The sequence below is a fragment of the Hetaerina americana genome, unplaced genomic scaffold, assembly GCF_022747635.1.
Source record: "Hetaerina americana unplaced genomic scaffold, ioHetAmer1.1.p SCAF_2, whole genome shotgun sequence".
NCBI classification, from domain to species: Eukaryota; Metazoa; Arthropoda; class Insecta; order Odonata; family Calopterygidae; genus Hetaerina; species Hetaerina americana.
Window position 1 is genome coordinate 71,315,058 of NW_027286763.1, and position 19,556 is coordinate 71,334,613.

Below are 19,556 nucleotides of genomic sequence, written 5' to 3' on the forward strand. Positions count from 1 at the left end.
ATATGTGGGTCATTCAATAACACCTTGGAGATCCAAGGAATGTCACTAATAGTATTGGAAAGTTTGCTGTTAAAATTTATTGTGTCAAGGCAGGTTTTTAGTTTTCAATGGGATAATTTTTAGCTTTTCAGGAACATCCTGTTTCAAAGTATAATCCTTTAGTTATTTTTATTTCCTCTCAAGCAGAGGAGCTGGAAATAGGGAATTGCCAAGTAAAGACAAAGGCAAGGAAGGGATGTATGGTCCAGATGCAGCACAGTGACACCACAGAATACACCTAGACCCTTCAGGCGACGTTGTTAAAAATGTTTGAGTTTTTATTTTTCATAAAAATATCACTTTGCCATATTTTTAGCCATGAAATCTGATTTCACATTGTAGGTGGTGTACATAGAGAGTAGAATATTCAGGAAGCTAAATAAGGAACTAGTGTGAGGCTAAAGGTGTTTGTTTTATGTGGGGTTGCTTTAAAAGCTTATACTGTTGTGCACTATTTTCGAAGGTCATCTACAATCTGCTGAAATCACAGGTGGTATTCTTAATCTTTATGAAAAACACGTCATAGACAAATCATTAAAGGTGCCTTATGTCAAATGTTAATGACCAGTTGCATGGATGATGATCTAGTGATGTATTATTATCTCATTTTTATCACCTCTTAATTCAACTTTTGAAAAATGTTTGCTTTGGACTGAAAATTTTCCAATATTTTTCCTTCAGTGATTCACTTAAATGTAGTCCATTGAATCCAACTGAAACAGGTTGCTGAATGTGAGAAAAATACAGCATTATCAGTTTTTTTATTAGATATTCATTCATGCAAATGTTATCAATCCTTTTAGGAGGCTTAGAAATCCCCTAAAATTCTGTTTGCTACCAAAGGATTGTGTTATAAATCAAAATGGGAGAGTTTTAGAAAAAGGTAGTAAATGTATAGTGGCATTGCACAAAAGATAAATGTGAGATGGATTTTCTTGTGGGAAGCTAAGGTGTCACATATTCCATGCAAGCATTAGCATGTAAAGCTCAGGGAAATAATAAAATATTAGTTCATTTAAAAGTTAAGAAAAATAAAGTTCCAAATCAAAATGGAGCAATAATGTTATTACATTTAAAAAGTAGTTATGTCTTACAGGGCTGAGTAGGCCCATCCTACTTTCCATTTACATCAACTTACAACAATTTATTCATCATTATTATTGCTATTTGTCAATACATTATCTCAGCAGTATGAATATTGATTAACAGCATAAAATGATGTAAAATGTTTACTGTGGCAAATGACCCTGAATCTTAAAATTCATCTTTGTGATGGTGATAGAAAGTGTCTCAATTGGTGCGTAAATTTCAAGTAGTCCTGATTATTCCATTTTTTTAATGTAGCAATCATTTTAGAAATTATCAGCATAGAAGAGTTTGAGGAAACATTTCTATCTTTATTCTTTCAAGGTATTCCACCAGTTAGTTAGATTTTGAACAATTCCTAATGGCCTCATTGAGATTGTTCGAGTAAATGCTAATTCATGCCTTTTTTATTGAATTTACTTGAAAATATTACCCCTTTTCCACATATATACATAATGGAAATTGTTCTTTCACCTATGATGAACTTCTGCTGATATTCAGCCAAAACTATTTACTGTTTTGTATGTAACTAAATAAATGAAGAAAAGTGATTGTGTCTTAATTGATTGACCTAAAAGCTTGTGGTTACAATTAAATGCCCAGTGATAGTGCATTGAGACTTATTGAGTTCATAATACTTAACAATGTGATATTGGTGGGTAATTATGATATGAACAGCAATAAACCATAAATATTGATTGAACTAAAAGGAAAGGAAAAGAAATCACTAAAAAAGTTTTAATGCAATTTTGTAATGAACAAAATAAAGTTTCAAAAGTGTCATTGTTTTTCCATCAACAAGTTTAAATGGCATAGTAGTAATTATTGGCAGAACATTTGTTTATGTTGAACATATAGTATTTTTTATTAAAAATGTATCAACATGTAAAACCATAAACACAGTAATCAACCTGAGGGTCAGTTTGGTTGGTGATGGTAGAGTTCACCCAGTACCTAGCCCGATGGCATGTGAAATTCACATATCAGGGTAGGGGGGCCAGTTCCTTTCCCTGTGCTGGTTATGGTTTCCCAGGAAGATCTGGTACCCAGAAAATCACATAGCTTGGGTGCAGCTGCAGGTGCCCAGAGACCCGTGCGTGGGGATCGAACCCGGGACCCCCTAGACCAATGCTCTACCCCCTAGACTACCGCGACCCACATGCATACATGTATAAAATTATTAGTACATTCTTGGGTTTCAGTGGAATTTCATTATATGAGCATGATCAATTCCACAATCTTTCTCGTAAAGCAAAATGTTCATTTGGTGAAACAACTTTTTGCATATAAATTATTATAAAATATGATAATGAACTCCATGCCAGAAAGAAATTATGTACAAGGTTTATTCAAAGAAAATTATGCATGCATTGTTTAGGATTTTCGATCACGTTCACCTTTTTTTCTATCATGGAATGAAGCAACCGGAAACGCAAATTCAGATGGTAAAAGCAAAAAATAATCAAAATAAATTGTTAATTATACATGATATTTTTCTCATTCCTTTTTCTACCAAGCTGTCTAGAGACATCTGTTTTCGTGGATGCTTCAAAATTCAGTAAAAATGCTACTCAGAATGATCTTTAAATACATTTATGGTGCTCATCGCCACCACCATATTAGGGCAATGCCTCATGCGCATGGTACGGTGCTAAAGTTTCTTGTAAATAGACAAGCTTTCAAGGCTCGTGGAGTTTCTGAGTATTAAACATGTTGGGGTGTGATTTTCAAATTGCTGCTGGCATTTGTGCAAAATAGCAGTATGAGACGGCCTTTCATTGCCTTGTGGTCGGGCAATGCATTCTCTTCTACTGTTATGTGTAGAAATATAGATTCACCTCAGCATTTGTCAGGGCGCACTGTCTCATTACAATTAGAAGAATGTTGTGGCAGGTGACTCTGGCAAAATTTACTTTCCCCTTCTCATACGTTATATTCCCGTTAATTATGTCGAATTGCAATTACTTTTCTTTTATCCATATGAGAAGCAATCTTTCCGAATCATTGAGAATAAGAAACTGTTCCATTCATACTCTTGTATTTGAAACATATATCTCCTTAGTCTTGTCCGTGTTCTTGAAGAAAAGGCCAATTGTTGATGTGCGTACTAGATCAGCCACGTTCACACCTTGTTTCCAATTTACAAGATTTTACTTATCATTTCTGATGTCTTTTATATTTCAATTCTCTTAAGGCTTTCTTCTTACAAATTTTCCTCCAAGTTAATTTTAAAACTAATCACAAAACATTATTAAACTTTGCCCATAAAAATCGCTAATAATTGTTTGAACATGAGTTTAGAAAATTGTGTGATCACTAGCAACACTAAAATGCTAGCAGAACGAGTATGAAAGACAAACTGCAGTAGCAGGCATGCAGTGAATTGACGAATTCCCCTCCTAATCACTCACTTTGCAAAAAGTCACTCATTATGCAAGGTGCCACTGTATTTTGTGAATGGTGAAGGTTAAAATATATATTGAAATCATTTACAGAAGACTTATGAAATGACTCTCTTGATTGATGAATAGAATATGGTAACACATTTTATTTAATAATAAACTTTCCCCTCTAATTATTTATATTTGCTGAATTACATGACTACTTTTTACTCCACATCAAATTGCAGCAACATTTTCTTCATTTTGTGTTCAGGTTTTAAAAGGAATAGTGGTTGTTGTATATATTTATCACTTCCAACAATAGCATATTTCTTTATTATTTGTATATTTGATTGTTTCTGTAAAGATGCTAATTTGAAAAGTTGCGATATTTAATTGCAAATTCAACCTGCAAAAACATGTTTGTCAAATTGGCGGGATAACATCTTTGAGGTTCATCATTATATGTACCATTGATGATTCAATTACTTTTAATGCACAAATATTTTCTTGCAAAATGAACGACTGAGCAGTGTAATAGGAATGAAATGTGATTGACCCCCAGATTTTATTAAATTAGACAATCATTTTTTAAGCATGTATATACAAACTAACAGACAGCTACAAAGTCCGCCTTACACTAGTCTCTCTAAGTCATGTGAAATTCACACATTCAAAAATGGGAACAGAGTTTTTCTCCCTGTTCCATTCATGATTACCAATGATATTCTAGGTAATAGAGAACTGCAGTACTTGCATTTAAGATGAAGTTGTACAGCAGCATTATTCTGTATTTCCTTCTTTTTCCTCTTTATTTTGACATTTTTGTGGTCAGCTGGACAGGATATTGTTACCATGAAAGGCATTTCTTTCCTAAAATACTTTATCATCTTTACATTAGTCTTAAAAGTCATAAATACATTCATGAAGATCATTGATAAGTGATTAAAAATGTAGCCTCAGACATTTAATTCTTAAGGTTACCATTCAGTTGTTCACTATTCTTGGTCAAAGTTTCATGTTCATTATATCTTAAGGTCTTTAGGGTGATAAACTTATCCAATACCCATCTGCCGCTCTGGGTAATATTAGAAAATATAATCATGATTTTCTGTTGCCTAAGCATTTTTGTAGCATAATATGTTTCTGAATTTATAATATTTGTCTCCATGCTGCTTGCCTTTGGAAACAAGAAATGAACATGCTGAAATGTTTTACTACATTTCTAACCTCACAGCTTTATCCTGGCTCACTATGTTTTCTTTGCAAAGGTTGTCTATGTATATGTATATTTGTTTTCAGAACTTGAATTTTTAAAATTGTGGGTAGAAAATTCTTAAAGCGCACAGAATCTACAGAATTATCACAGATTGCTAGTTCCTTGGATAGTTTTGAAAACTAAGTCACCATTTAATACTATAACATTTATGTATCACTGCAGTGAGATTTCCCGATGAAATGGGGTAAATCTTAAAAATTTGTTATTTCATCTTTAATGTTCAACATTTTTTGATGATTGTAAAATGCTTATTGAAATAATTGTTTCACTAAAATAAAATTTCACTTTGGCATGATACCACAGATTTCTGTGGCTTAGATTGCATGACTACTGTAGTGCTACAAATACAAGTTAAATAGGGTTGAGAGCTTTGTGAAATAAGATTTTCTGTGAGATAATTCAGCCTTACTGAAAGTTGAATTTGGAAAATTTCTTCTTTTAACTTTTTCAATTTGACTATGCTTCAGGGTTCATCATAATCTAATTTTAAGCATTTTAATGTCAGTTGTCTTGCTGATAAGTCCTCAGGTATAAGTGCACCTCTGACATTTTAATAATTTAAGGGATTAAAGTTTTTGTACAGGAAAAAGGAATATTTTGAGCAGCTATTAATTCTGAATCAAAATATCCCCATTATAAGTAGCATAATGGGCTGATTTAAGGCAACATGTATTTTTGCTGAAGAGTAATGAGTTTTGAATTTGCCAATAGTTAAATATAATATGAACTGAAATTATTGCAGGTTGTAAACAAGTCTGCAAATATATTTTGAATGAAAATGCTCAATATGTTGCAAATTTATGTAAAAGGAGTTAGGCATTGAATGATTTTTGCATTATTCGATAATTATCATGTAAGCATCTGCCTTTGATTGTATAAAAATGTTCATGTTAACATTTATCTTATTTGGACAATTAGCCTTATGTATTTTTACTTTCCATTTAATCTTCAGAGATGAATGGGAGACTGTAATCCATTCAGATGATGCCATTGCTCCTGTTGGATACCTGACCTTCAAATCTTTTCATCTTGTTGATAAAGAGGTTAGTCATTTAATAGCATATTTATAGTGAAGAGTTGGTGTTTTTTTAACATTCCAAGGGATAAAATCAAGCATCACTGGATGGATATTCATTTTAATTAAACTGATATTCTACAGACATGAGACAAACATGACATTTATTCTATTGCAGAGATCTTGTGATTTTCAAAAAATTGAAATGCTTTGAAAATGCTGGTGATACTAGCTGATCCAGCGAACTTCGTATAATTAATGAACAGTTAAGCTACACCATTTAGAAATCAAGAACGACTGTACTAATTTAAATCATTTTTGACTTGTTATAATAATATAAGGAGAAAAATTCAATAAAACTACAGAAATAAGTAGTACGATGGCTTCTCAGAAAGAAATTTCTTTATTCAGTCTATATATAAATACGGGTTTATTCTCTTGAGTCAAGCACCTTTTGATGTACAACATTTTTTGTTTTTTTTATCAGGTGCTAGCACAAATAAAGCGGATGGTTTACCAACACGTGAACATGCCACATATAATTGAACATGAGAAAAGCATGGGTTTTCTAGATTCCGACCACAAACAGCCAAAGATTGGTCTTGTGATTTGTTAACTGTTGTTGGGAATGCTACACGAATTGGAAATTGAATTCACTTTGAACTCAAAGGGCATATCGGTTGGGGTCATGGGAATCCTTGGAATGAGAACTTCCTCATCTTTGAATTTTCCTTTGAGTATAGTCGCGTGAATCACATTGATCATCAGGATTTTTTTATCACCAAACACGTTCCATGGCATAGTTTTGGTTGGTTTAGGTTTTGAAGCATCATGACCACCGAGCCAACCTTCAGCTGTAAAATGTGCAGTGGTAAGCCTGGCACATCAAAGGAGTTAAATTGGTGACTTTGTCTTCTTTTGTTACACAGTTAATAGATTTGAATGAATGCAAAGTACCAACGATTTGATTCTGAATTTCTAAGTTCAAGTCATCCACATCTTTCTTCTTAGCCACCAAAATTGCTCCCTCATTTAACTCAACCAATTGTGGTTATCAATGATGTTCGGGAACACTTTGTTGATGAACTCATCTTTCGATGGATCGAAATTGCAAAAATTCCCATGAAATGAAATCAATCCACTGAATTTGTCGACAGAATGTGGCCATTACTGATAGTTAACAATTTCTTGGAGAAATCTTCAGCAGATGGATCGTTCACCCATGCAACTCTCATGTTTGTTGTCAGTTGAAGTTTCTTCACAGAGCGCCATAGATTTGGTTGTTTGAGGCGTTTATTCATTGGCATCTTGGAATGGCTGGCAGTGTTTGACAGAAATCGCCAGATATTAAAATCATTGTGCCACCAAAGCATCTCGAGTCATTGCGCAGATCTTTCTATGTCAGGTCTGTGCTTCCAATGCACATTTGTGTGCCATCATGCATTCATCCCATATGATGATTTTAGATGCTCCTAGAATGTTGGCCATTGCGGACGGTTTCGAAATGTTACATGTCACTTGTTCAGAATTTTGTAGGCTTAATGGCAACTTTAACGCTGAATGAGCCATATGACATCCTTCCAAAAAAGTGGCCGCTATGCCAGAAGAAGGAACTGCTTCCGCAATGTCCGATCTTGCACGAACGGGGGCCAAAAGCAATGATATGTGGAATGTCTTCCCAGTTCCACCAGGGGCATCTAGGATAAATAAGCCACCATTTCAATCATCAGTTGCCTTCATTAATGTACCATACACTTCCTTTTGTTGGGGATTCAGTCAGGGGGATTCATTTAAACTGATTGGTCTAATTCATGTCGGTCATATTCACGTTCCGATTCTCGATTAAATGCATCATTCATTCCTCGATCTGGCACTGGCATTCCTAACTTCTCTGATAATCTGCCGCACATTAGGTGAGATGTCTGCAATCGACAGCAAAGCCTGATAATGCACCTCCTCATTTACCTCAATATCAAGATTTCTTGAACGCACACGAATTCAATGTAAAGTTCTTCTGACATGTTACACCTGGAGATGCAGAAATAGTTGCTTCAGCCATTGTCGTGTCACAAATGATTATCGTTTTCAATCAAATTGTGCTCTTGACATGCAGCACAAAATGTTGGGCACAGTATACCATGAACAGTTTGTAGTGATTTGAATAATGTTGGCCATTGAGCATTCACCAGTAACAACCGCATATAGAAACATTCATCAGTCTTCGGATGAACTGTTTCAATACGGCCGAGAGCATCAGTAGAATGCACATCTGGATGACCAGGAACCACATCATCTTGCATCCGACCTTGAAATTTCTTCGATTAAGTGATATGATACGATACTTTTATGATATTTTAATGGTTATTCTGCTATTCTGGGCAGAGACGAATCCTAAAAACCAAATATCATTAAAATCGGTACAGCTGTTCTTGAGTTATAAATGGTGTAACTAACACAATTTATGACTTTGTATTAGATACATAGATTATTGTTAAATGTGTGCCATGTAGAAAACATTACTCCCTTGGAAGATATCTATATTGTAATGGTAACCTGGAGATAAGAATATTCAAATGAATGATGTACCATTTTGCGAGACATTTGGGTGCTAAAGCTCTAGTTTCATTCAAAATGTGTATTATAGTATTTCCTTTTCAATGCATTGCTAATTAAGAACAAACCAAAGCCACAGTTATCAACCCCAAGATTGGTTTGATGAGTGAGTGTTGAACTCATACGCATAATAAATTTAGCAAAGTGAATAAATAGCTCATATGTGTTTTTCCAAAAAATTCATTTGCTTCAATTTTTTCCATGTGTACATCTTGGCCTTTTTAACTGTTCTCTTCCCTGTTCCTCTGATTTTAACCAAGATTATAAGTTAAATCAAAATCATAGTATATGTCCGCTAGGTAATGAGCTGCTAAATTCTGTTGCTTTACATTCTCTCTGTTTATGATTTACATGCTTGCTGGCCTTCTTGTCCTTTTTCAAAATGTCCCTAGTCCATGTTTTCATCCTCTTCTCCTCAGCTGTTTCTATGATTATATATGTTGTGGATACTTTGTCCACAGTCTGAAGACAATATAATTGTTTCTGATTCATTAGTGAATCCATCTATTGGCAGTCAATGGCATAAACCCCTTGCAGTTGAGCACATCCACATTATTACAGTTTAAACATAAGGCTTGGATTTTCATATTCAGGCATAATTGCAATCAATTGAGTGGTCACTTTCATTGTCAGCTCAGAGCATTTGCATACATCTCCAAACTTAAAAGAAAAGCATTGGTGACACTATAGAATGAAGTTAATTATTGTATGTTGCACTAGAAATTTTCCACTTTATAATGCTCTCATCCCAATTGCAGGATGCCAACTGTAATTCCCTGAAGGAAAGATTGGATGGAATTCCAGTCAAATCATCGTTAGATTTCCTAAGTGACGTGGATGAGCCGTTGCAGCCCTCTAACGAAGATGAAGAAGAGGAGGAGGATGGCAATAGGGAATCTGCTGGAGGTCTGATTGGGAGTTTTTCTTCGGCTTGTGATGATATTGGCCAGGAGATGGATGAAACCACAAATTTGCCTGATGCTAATTGTGATTGTGACATCAGTGAACAGAGGCCTAATTTTGAGGACCAAATGGCATTGCTAACTGATAGAATTTCCTCTCAAGTGTCAAACTACTGGCGGTGGAGTGGGCCAATTCCTGATAGCACATGCACTTTAACCAACCAGGCAGGCTGGTGCTGGATTGGTGGCATTCTTGGACAAGGGGAAGACTGCATTGATGCTGTCAAGTCTGCTTTGTCGAAGTTACAAAGTAAGGATATACAGAGTATAATCAATTGTAGAATTATCTAAATTATTCAGGCGTTTGTTGTTTAGTTAATAATGTGTTCATCCTGCATGGGGGAAACTTTTTAATGCCTTGAAGATGTAATTTTATTCTATTAGTCAAAGTGTGGTTTCATGAAGTTTTCTTGGGCCTTCAACCAGGTCACGGGTTCCATATTGGCAGACGTTTCGATGCCCGACTCGTGCATCATCCTTTGCCTACCCTGAGGACGATGCCAGAGTCGGGCATCAAAACATCAGCCAATATGGAACCCCTGACCCGGTAGGAGACCTGAGAAAACTTCATGGAGCAAATACGCCGGGAAAGTACCAGATCTTACTTAGAAGTGTGATTGTTTAAAATGTCCGGAAATATAATTCCTTCATTGTTTTCATAAGATTTTTGTTGCATACCAGGTGTACAAGTATGAAATGTGGATTTTTTCCCCCCCAAAAAACTCAGAAGAATAATTAAGAGTAAGCTTTATTCAAAGTATGCTCCATTGCTAGTTAGACAGTTTTCCCATCTTTCCGGCAATTTGTAGATACCACACCAGTAAAAATTTTTCTCCTTTGCCTCAAGCCATTCATTCAGCCATTTTTTTCACATCTTCGTACAAACCAAAGTGCTGCTCAGCATGTGTGTGACCCATCAATGCAAATGAGTGGTAATCAGAAGGAGCCAAGTCTGGTGAGTAAGCCACATCGGGTAGAACTTCCCAGCTGAGTGCATCCAATGTGTCACGAATTTGTTTTGCCATATGTGATGGAGCATTGTCATAAAAAAATGCTCTTGTGTTTTCTCTTTTGGTATTCTGGTCTTTTTTCAAGCGGGGAACGGTTCAAAACGAACAATTGTTGTTGGTAGTGTTCAGTTAAACCATTTCACCAGGTTTGAACAGCTCATAATAGACTGCACCATTCTGGTCCCACCAAACACAGACCATCTTTCCACCAAAGCAATTTGATCTTGTGGTTGATGTGGATGGTGCGCCTGGGTCTACCAATGATTTTTAGCACTTGGGACTCTCAAAAGAAATTCACTTTTCATCCCCAGTAAGGATACAATGCAAAAAAAATTCCTTTTGTATTGTACAAGCAAAATTTCACCCGTGTTTTTGAGAGGCAGATGGAGAGGTGCACCTTTCTTGTGCATCTCTCGTAAACGATTGGAAACAACTTGTTGACTAATGTTCAATTGCTCTGCAAATTATTGTGTTTGTAAATAATCATTGTCCAATCACGCTTCCAATTCCACGTCATCATACCCTATTGGTGGTTTTCTGTGTTCCTTGTCTGCAACATCAAAATCACCTCTTTTTAGATGCCGAAACCATTGTTTACACACATCTTGCAATTGAGCATGTTCACCATAAGCTTCTCGAAGTAATCTATATAATTCAGCCGCAGGTTTCTTCAATTAAAACAAAAAATTAATGGTGTGGGCGATTGCTCTTTGTTTGGTATAAATTTTGACGTATTGAACACAGCAATACAGCACTATGCAAAGAAATTTTCAATTTATCACTCCTGCGCATCTGGCACTTGTTGATGGTATAAAAAAATGATACAGGTGTCAAATCTTTATGCCACAAACTGCAATGGTGCCCCATTTGTTGTCTGTAATCCGCATTTCAAACTTGTACACATGGTTTGTGAAGATGCAAAAGACCAAAATTTCTTTTCCGAGATTATTCGGGTCTCCCACCAGGTCCACGTTCGTAGGTTTGCCGACGTTTCGATGGCCGAGTCGTCCATCGTCTTCAGGGCATGTCGTTACTCGGGTATTTGGCCGCCTTATATAGTTTGGTCAGGAGGTCAGGTCACGTCTGATTGGTCGGACGCTTTCCGCCTCTTGTTTTCCTTGATGTTCCTCAAAATGGGTTTCCACGCGTTACTGAGGGAGTATCCGCTGTCTCGGTTAATGGATTTGTTTTCGAGCCGGATCGCTATTGCTTCCTTAGTCAATCTTTCCCAAAATTTCTCTTCTCGGCACAGGATCCTTGTCTCCTCCCACCGAATGCTATGGTCGGAGACGATGCTGTGCTCTGCAATGGCCGACTTCTCAGGTTGGCACAGTCTGAGATGTCTCCGGTGTTCTTTTAACCTTGTAGCAATGGTCCTTCCGGTCTCTCCCACGTAGACTTGGCCGCACTCGCAGGGTTTCCGGTACACTCCAGGGGTCATGAGGCAACAGGAGTCCTTTGCCCTTACTAATTCGTCCCTGAGTTTGTTTCAGGGACGGAAGTCCGTCTGTCCGTTAAATGGAATGGATGTAGAAAATGATGGAGAATGGTTTGTTGTAGGGAAGGTTGTTATTGTGGTAAGTGGAAATGTATTGTTGGTTAGTTTTTGTTTCCATCTGAGACTTCTCTCAACCTGTTAATTACTCTTAATAATAATCGTAAAGAGGCCCACATGATACTTTTTTCCTGAAACTATGCTAGTCATAAATTTGTAAGTCAAGATATGTTACAATGATGCTTACAGTGATGTTCCGTCGTAGAATTTAGTGAACTGATGCTAGTATGTTGGTTGGTAATGCTAATGTTTTCTTTATTACCATCTAGAAAGATTCATCATGAAAGAGTTATTTGATCTCTCACACTCTCATGGACAGCCATGCCTTTTGAAATCTCTGCACAAAAAATGTATTTCAAAAGTGCTTTTTTTTATAGAATCTTTTCTTATATTTGACAGTAGACTTTTCCTAAGACAATTTATTCTGTGGTAAATACTAACGTTTATATAAATATTTTGTAAAAGATTAAATGTAGTTAAGAGTAAGGATAAAATACAAGATAAGGTATTAGAGAGAATAAACTTGTTAATTTTAAGTTTTGACTCAGTATGATGTTTTTTTCAAATGTGTAATAACAGTGTTCTTCCCTGAATTTATTTCAGATCTTTTAAAAAGAGAGCATCTTTCACCGATGGATGTTGTAGCTGTGAGCCTCTATGTTCGAGACATGGATATGTTTGCAGATATCAATTCTGTGTATGGGGATTTTTTCCGGGGGCATTCAGAATTTGAAGATGAAAATGCTGAAAATGATCCACTGCCAAAGGTATTTAAACTTCTAGAATATTGCCCCATTTGTTTCCCTTGGAGATATAGGAATTCTACTTTCAAATATGCATTTTTGTCTATGTTGATAAAATACAGTACATATTAACTCTTTTTCATTCCTACTTGAGTGGAAGAGACTTGGGTAATGACTGGCTAGTGTATTGGTTATACTCATTACTTCAATTTCTAGCATTTTTATGATGTATCATGAAGTAACATTTTTGTAGACCTCAATGAATGATGACTCTTTGGGAAGTTATAATTGAGCGCATAGAACCGGATTGACAGTACCCCCTATTTTTAACTCAGATTGAAGGGGGGGAAATATTATTTACGTACTACTCATATTATTATACTACTTCAGTAATGAACACACTCAATTGAAACTAGCAGTATAGATTGAAATAATCATTTGAAATGCTATAATTTATTATTAAAATTAGGTTTTTAAGTCCAGCATTTTAATTATTATCTCCACATTACACCACCGGAAGAACCTCAAGTTAGTGTTCTCCTTTTCCTTCTCCATCAAAATGTAATCCAAATAGTTATAAACGCACACCATCTTGGCCATGGGTGGTGTTGTGGCAAGCTTCATGTGGTTGATTGAGGATTCTCACATTTGAGTGACACTCTCAGTGACATAGGAAAATGCATCACTTGCCACCCAAGAGGAGAGGAAGAGCTGAGGCCACATTTTTCACGTAGCATTGTTCACATCTCTGTATCTCCAAACTTCCCACAGGATTCTATTGCATGTTTTTTTGTGTCCTGACATTGGAAGATAGTTTTGACCAGTGTTTTCCATTGGTTGGAGAAAAAACACACTTGTTTATTTAATTTTTAGGAAACAAAGTAATGGAAAACATTAAATGGCGATTCCAAAATAAGTATTGATATTTGGAATCGCAGTGAGCTCTCAATTATGCATTATACTGGATGCATGATGGAGCACATATAATTGAAAAACATGAACAACCAAAATACATAATATGGTTGTGATATAAATTGATATTTATGGAGAGACTCCTATTTCATTTCTTGTGATTAAGTTCTGTGATTAGCGCATACATTTACCATTTTGGCCATATTTATAAGGGTCGTATTGTAGTTTTACAATAACACAAGACTATCATCAATAACAGAACCTATTTTCCTCAGAACAGTAAACCAATCACATAGCCAGGGAAAAACAAATGACCAGCAAACGACCAATATTGACAAATGATCACTAATAGGGATTCATATTCATCATGTTATACTGATTAAAATAATTCAGGGTTGATAGTCAATGACTTATTTGTTGCATTGTAAAGCTATGTATTTGCTCCCCTTGAGGAGAATATGGAATTCTCAAGGCTATGGAAGTACAGCTAGTACACAAATGTTTAAACGAAAACATTAAATGCTATAGACAACTATTTTATTATGTGAAATCAAAAACTTTAAAGAAAGCCATGGTATTTCAAATTGTATTTAAAAAAAGTATATTGAAGTGAAAATCATTAAATTATCATTACGCTTGTCATTTAATTAAAATTTTAAGGTGCTGGGTGAGAATAGCATGGATTGTTCGCAATACAGATAATCCAGATATGGGTAATTGAGCGTTAACAGTGTGTACATTTTATGTTTCCATCTCTTGAGAATGATTTGCATGCCTCAGAAATGATAAAATTAGTTAGCTAAGCATAATTATCTAGCCGTTTGCAATTTCAAGGTTTGTACATAAAGTATCGGGGACAATTTTTTCCCGACAACAGTATGTTGTACATTACAGGCTCAGTGCTGGGGGGGCCTGACTTTTAACACTTGCCAATCGCCTGCGAGCATTCGATCGGACTAGATTGTGTTTTTAGTGGACTCTCCATTTAGTGACTTAGTATTAGTGCAAAATGCAGCAAACAATTGAACAGCAGCATGGTATCAAATTTTGAGTTGGACAAGGGAAATAGGGTATGTAGGTATTGGGCATGATTGCCAAGTGTTAAAGGATGTTGCAAACTGCAGTTTTTAAGTGGCACAAGATCTTTGAGGGAGTGTGGAGGACAAGCCCTATGTTGGTCGGTCATCAACATCAAGAACTGGTTAAAACGTTCACTGTGTGCGTGAAGTGCTGAATCCAGTTAAGACTCAGTTAAGTGTGCGCATGATCGCAGATCATATTGGTATTGATACAATGATGGGGTACACCATTATCACTGAAAATTTGATGATGTGAAAGATCTGCACTAAACTTCTCCCAAAGGTCTTGACGGATGACCAAAAGCAGAGTCGAGTGTCTGCTTGCGAAGACCTACGACGTGATGTGATGAATACTCACCCCCTTACAGTCCGGTCTTGGCATTATTTCCTATTCCTGAAAGTGAAATCCTCCCTCAAAGGACACTTGCATGTACAGTGCTGTCCCTAAGTCAGTGTACAGGACCTAAGTTCTGTCAAAGAAGCTTGCATGTGTACCCTTAAGGACCTTCTGGAATCCTCCTACCAGGGAGCCTTCAAGTCGTAGAAACGCCGCTGGCAAAAGTGTGTCGACACTCAAGGGATGTACTTTGAAGAATTTTGAGCCATTGTAGCAATCAATATCTGATATGAATATATTTTTCCAAACTTTTCATACAAACTTTTCTCTAAAAATTAAAAAGTATAATCTCCAATAACAGACGCATTACGAGTGGGTGCCTCCACGTAAGAAAGAAATACTTTCCCCAAACATCCCTTCACAGGGCTGCCTCCTATCTGGAAAAGTTAGAAAATTCTGGGATTTTTATATGGGTTTGGAACAGTGGGAAAAGTCACAAAAAAAGGGAATTCAGGAAAAATTACTGGAAAAAGTGTTCCAGACTCTTTGTTGTTCTCAAATTGAATGGGATATGGTACAAAAAAAGCACTTATTAAGTGTTTTTTACCAAAATTAACTTGCCCAATAAACCTTTTGATTTCATACAATATGCTGAGTCTACCATAAAAAAAGTAGAATGGTGAGGCGAACAGCTGGTGTGTAGCTGGAAAGGTGGGAGGTCTTGGGAAAGCATTGTGACACACGTTAGTTGTCCATGGGTTGTTACATTGCTCCAGGGCTGTTACAGTGTATAGAATGCTGCCAAACTGGACCCCTGTTTGAGGATGCGTTAAGAAATCATGATTCCATGTTCCATGGAGCAATGATATATGATTAAAATATTGTGATAAGCTCGGAACAATGGGTTCGGAGACCATGACCATGGTTAAGGATGCTTACAAAGATGGAGCATTTCTCCATGGAATGGTTTTTCACTGGCACAAGATGTTCTGGGAGGGTTAAGAGGAGGTTGACTATAAAGAACATCTGTCAAGGATACAGTATGACAAAAATGTGCACCAAGTAAGAGACATGCTCAATTACGATCGATGTCTGTGGACCAGAATGTTGGATGAATAGTGTAATATTCCAAAAAACCCCAGTGAATTGCATTCTTAGAGAACATCTAGCCATGAGAGAGGTGCATGCCAAGATGTTCCCCAAGATACTGTTAGAAGATTAGAAGGCTGCTCATGTAATAGTCTCCCTTAATCTGTTGGATCTTGCCGTAGCCACTTTACAATCCTAATATGGCACCCCGGACTTTTTGTTTACAAGAATAAAAGGCAACCATTTTGAAATGCTGGGTAATTTCAAAGGAGCCGTGATGAAGTGTCTGAATGAGATTCCTATGGATTCCTTCCAGGAAGTGTACTGTGACTACCAGAGGTTCTGGCATTGGTGTGTCCATGCACAAGGGTGCTATCATGAAGAATTTTAGACATTTGTACTTTGATCTGCAATAATTGTCTTTCCTTATGTATTCTACTTATCATTGAGACATCTTATTTTATGAATGCATGTAGATTATTTAAGAAGGTATATTCAGTATATTAATTTCAAGTTAACATTTGAGGAAAGGCTTAGAAAAATATGATGTTTTTCGCTCAGGAAAACCCTGGAGGTTTCTTAATTACCAATTTATATGTTCACCATGGTGAATTGAGCAGTATCAATTATGTCATGATTACTTGTTTTATCAAAATTACTCATCACCTATTAGCTATTAAATGCCAACATAACAAATATTTGTACCTATTTCAATATTATACCTGCTGGTGACTGCCTCCCGGTTTGAAAATATTTATAGGAGGGTCAATGGATATGAAACATTCCACTAGTAAGCTATACTTTTATCCTGAATTCAAGTTGAAAATATCTTCATTTGATAAGGGATGTAGAGAAAAGTTTCTAAAAATAATTAATTTCGAAGCTCCATGAGATATTCAATTGCAGAGGAACGCCTAGGATGAACTATTAGAAGCAAGTAATGGAAAATAATGGCATAAGGAGCTATGAGGTGATGGCAAGGAACAGGATGGTGTGGAGAGAAGCTGCAAACCAATTTTTGAAATGCTAATGCATGATAATGGGATATTCATGAGTGCTGTTCATTATACACTGATTTAAAATTTTTGATAGTCAAAGTTTTAAGATATTTAAAACCTTGAATGACTATACAGATTTACTATCGATTATTTAGATAATTTAATTTGAAAAATGTGGAATTTCAATTTGGGAATTTTGTTCATGAGTAAGCCATTGAATTTTCATTTATAGCTAAGGGAATACCTTTATTTTATTACTTATAATGAATGTAAAAGTCATTGCTACTTTTTCAGCCTGCTACATTAAAAGTTGTTGATAACTGATGATGGAAGCTACAATAATTATTGGTTTTGTATGTAGATTAATCTCATGTGTTTGTTTAGCTTTCTCAAGTTGGTTAACATTTGTAATGCATGAGGGGGGGAAGAAATGGAAAAAAGGGATATGACAGAGATAATATTGAAAGTCTTATGGCCAAAGAAATCCAGCATCTTTAAAAATAGCTTCCCTATTAGCTTTATGTATAAAAATTTACTTCTTCTATGGTGCAAGGATTTCCTCCGCAGAACTTGCACATTATACTTCATGAGCTGGATCTTTTCATTCCGTCTCATGAGAATTGGCTAGATACACTGTAATGCCATTCACCCATTACTGTTGCCTCTGATTCAAAATTCCTTTTCTTTATTGCTCACTAATTGAATGAATTATATCTTTTCCAGCATTCATATGTGCCACCTCCTGTTCGGATATGTGTAGAAGTCCCCTTGCCTTGTGAGACACCAATTCTACTGGATGCATTAGCATTCAGAGAGGAGTGTGGTGAGAAATCCCCATGTGAAGAAACAGATGCCTGTGATTCTGAGACAGATGATGCTGTGTCAGCATGCAGTGCCCCAGGAATCATCAGGCAGGCAATGCATGTCCAAGGGATCTCCCATTGGGCCCCTGCTAATATTGGCCCTTACAGCCAAGCAGTGAGGGTAAGAGGCAACACCTTCAGTGGATCACACTCTCTTTGGAAGCCTTGATGTAATGTAATTTTGTAAATACTACCACAATCAACAACCTGAAAGCTTCCCAAGAATCCACCATCCATATACCACTTATGGTCAGGGATTAATAAAAATTTTTAGGCATGCAGAAAAATCTAAAACCCACTAATGTTGGAAATACATGGAATATGTTATTTGGAAAGGGAAAATTTCACTTAAGCTGTTTCATTGTTGGAGAAGGAATGTCCTTGCTCTTCAGAATTACTAAATGTTTGAAAGTAATAAAAATTTAGGGTGCTTTTCCAAAAGTTTCTTTATCTAATGGAACTGACTTCATATACTCTTGTTGTGCAAAGCTATTATACCTTAATATAATTTAATGTATTTTATAAATTAAATTTAATATAAAGGCTATAATTTCTTTGCCTACATTTGAATTACAGTGGAACCTTGCTTAACAAGCACCTTACCCAGCAAGTAATTTGCATTTTTTTTTTTTTTAAGGTAATCTACCGGTTAAGGTAGGTTTTTCGATGGACACAACTACCAAACAAATATTTTGTGACTACTAACAAAACACAACCCTAAATTCTACTCTACACCAGGTCCCTCTTCATCTCTGAGTACTTTCTTCCGCCCTTCATCCCGTCCAACATCCCTATCCTGTTCCTTCCCTTTCCTCTTTTGCCCAACATTCTACCCTCTATCACAGTCTTCAACATCCCACTGCCGGTCAAAACCCCCTTCATCCACTTTTCCTGCCTCCATAGGATTGCTCCCAACAAACCCCTCTCTTCGCCCACCATACCAAGTACTTCCTCATTTGTTTTCTTCTCTGTCCATTTCACCTTCTCCATTCTTCTCCACACCTACATTTCAAAAGCCTCCAGTCTACGTCTATCCTCCTGCTTCAATGACCACGTTTCCGCACCGTACATAGCTACGCTCCATATCAAAGTTTTTACGAGTCTTTTCTTAACATCCTTACTCAAAGTCCCCGTCATCAACTCCCTCCTCCTCGTGAAAGCCTCTTTGCCTAGCGCAATTCTTCTCCTTACGTCCCTACTACTTTGACCGTGTTGGTCCAAAACACTACCGAGATACGTAAACTGTTCTACCTGCTCTAGTTTTTGCCCTCCTATTTTAATGTTAAGCTTGCCCTTTTTCTTTCTAGAAAATCGCATAACCTTTGTTTTATTAATGTTGATTCTCATCCCATACCTGTCGCACTGAATTTCCAATTCACTCAGCAATGCTTGCAGCCCCTTGGCTGACTGACAAACTAAAGCTTGGTCATCAGCAAACCTAACTGATTTTACGAATTCCCCGCCCACTTTCATTCCTACCTCTAGTTCTTCCCATGCCTCTTTGATCATTTCCTCTGCATACAGGTTGAACAGCAACGGTGATAATGGGCAACCCTGCCTTACACCCCTTCCTAACACTGCCCATCCTGACTCCC

General features: G+C 36.5%; 1 protein-coding gene across 2 annotated transcripts in view; it reads left to right on the plus strand.

The window, feature by feature from the left end:
* LOC139687904 (uncharacterized) overlaps positions 1–19,556 on the plus strand; it is a 50,606-nt gene that overhangs the window by 18,765 nt on the left and 12,285 nt on the right. For both annotated transcript variants that reach the window (XM_071585237.1, XM_071585238.1), the window contains 4 exons: positions 5,738–5,828; positions 9,172–9,625; positions 12,544–12,707; positions 17,822–18,082. In XM_071585237.1, the coding sequence (XP_071441338.1) occupies positions 5,738–5,828; positions 9,172–9,625; positions 12,544–12,707; positions 17,822–18,082 (970 nt within the window). The remainder of the gene's footprint in view (positions 1–5,737; positions 5,829–9,171; positions 9,626–12,543; positions 12,708–17,821; positions 18,083–19,556) is intronic.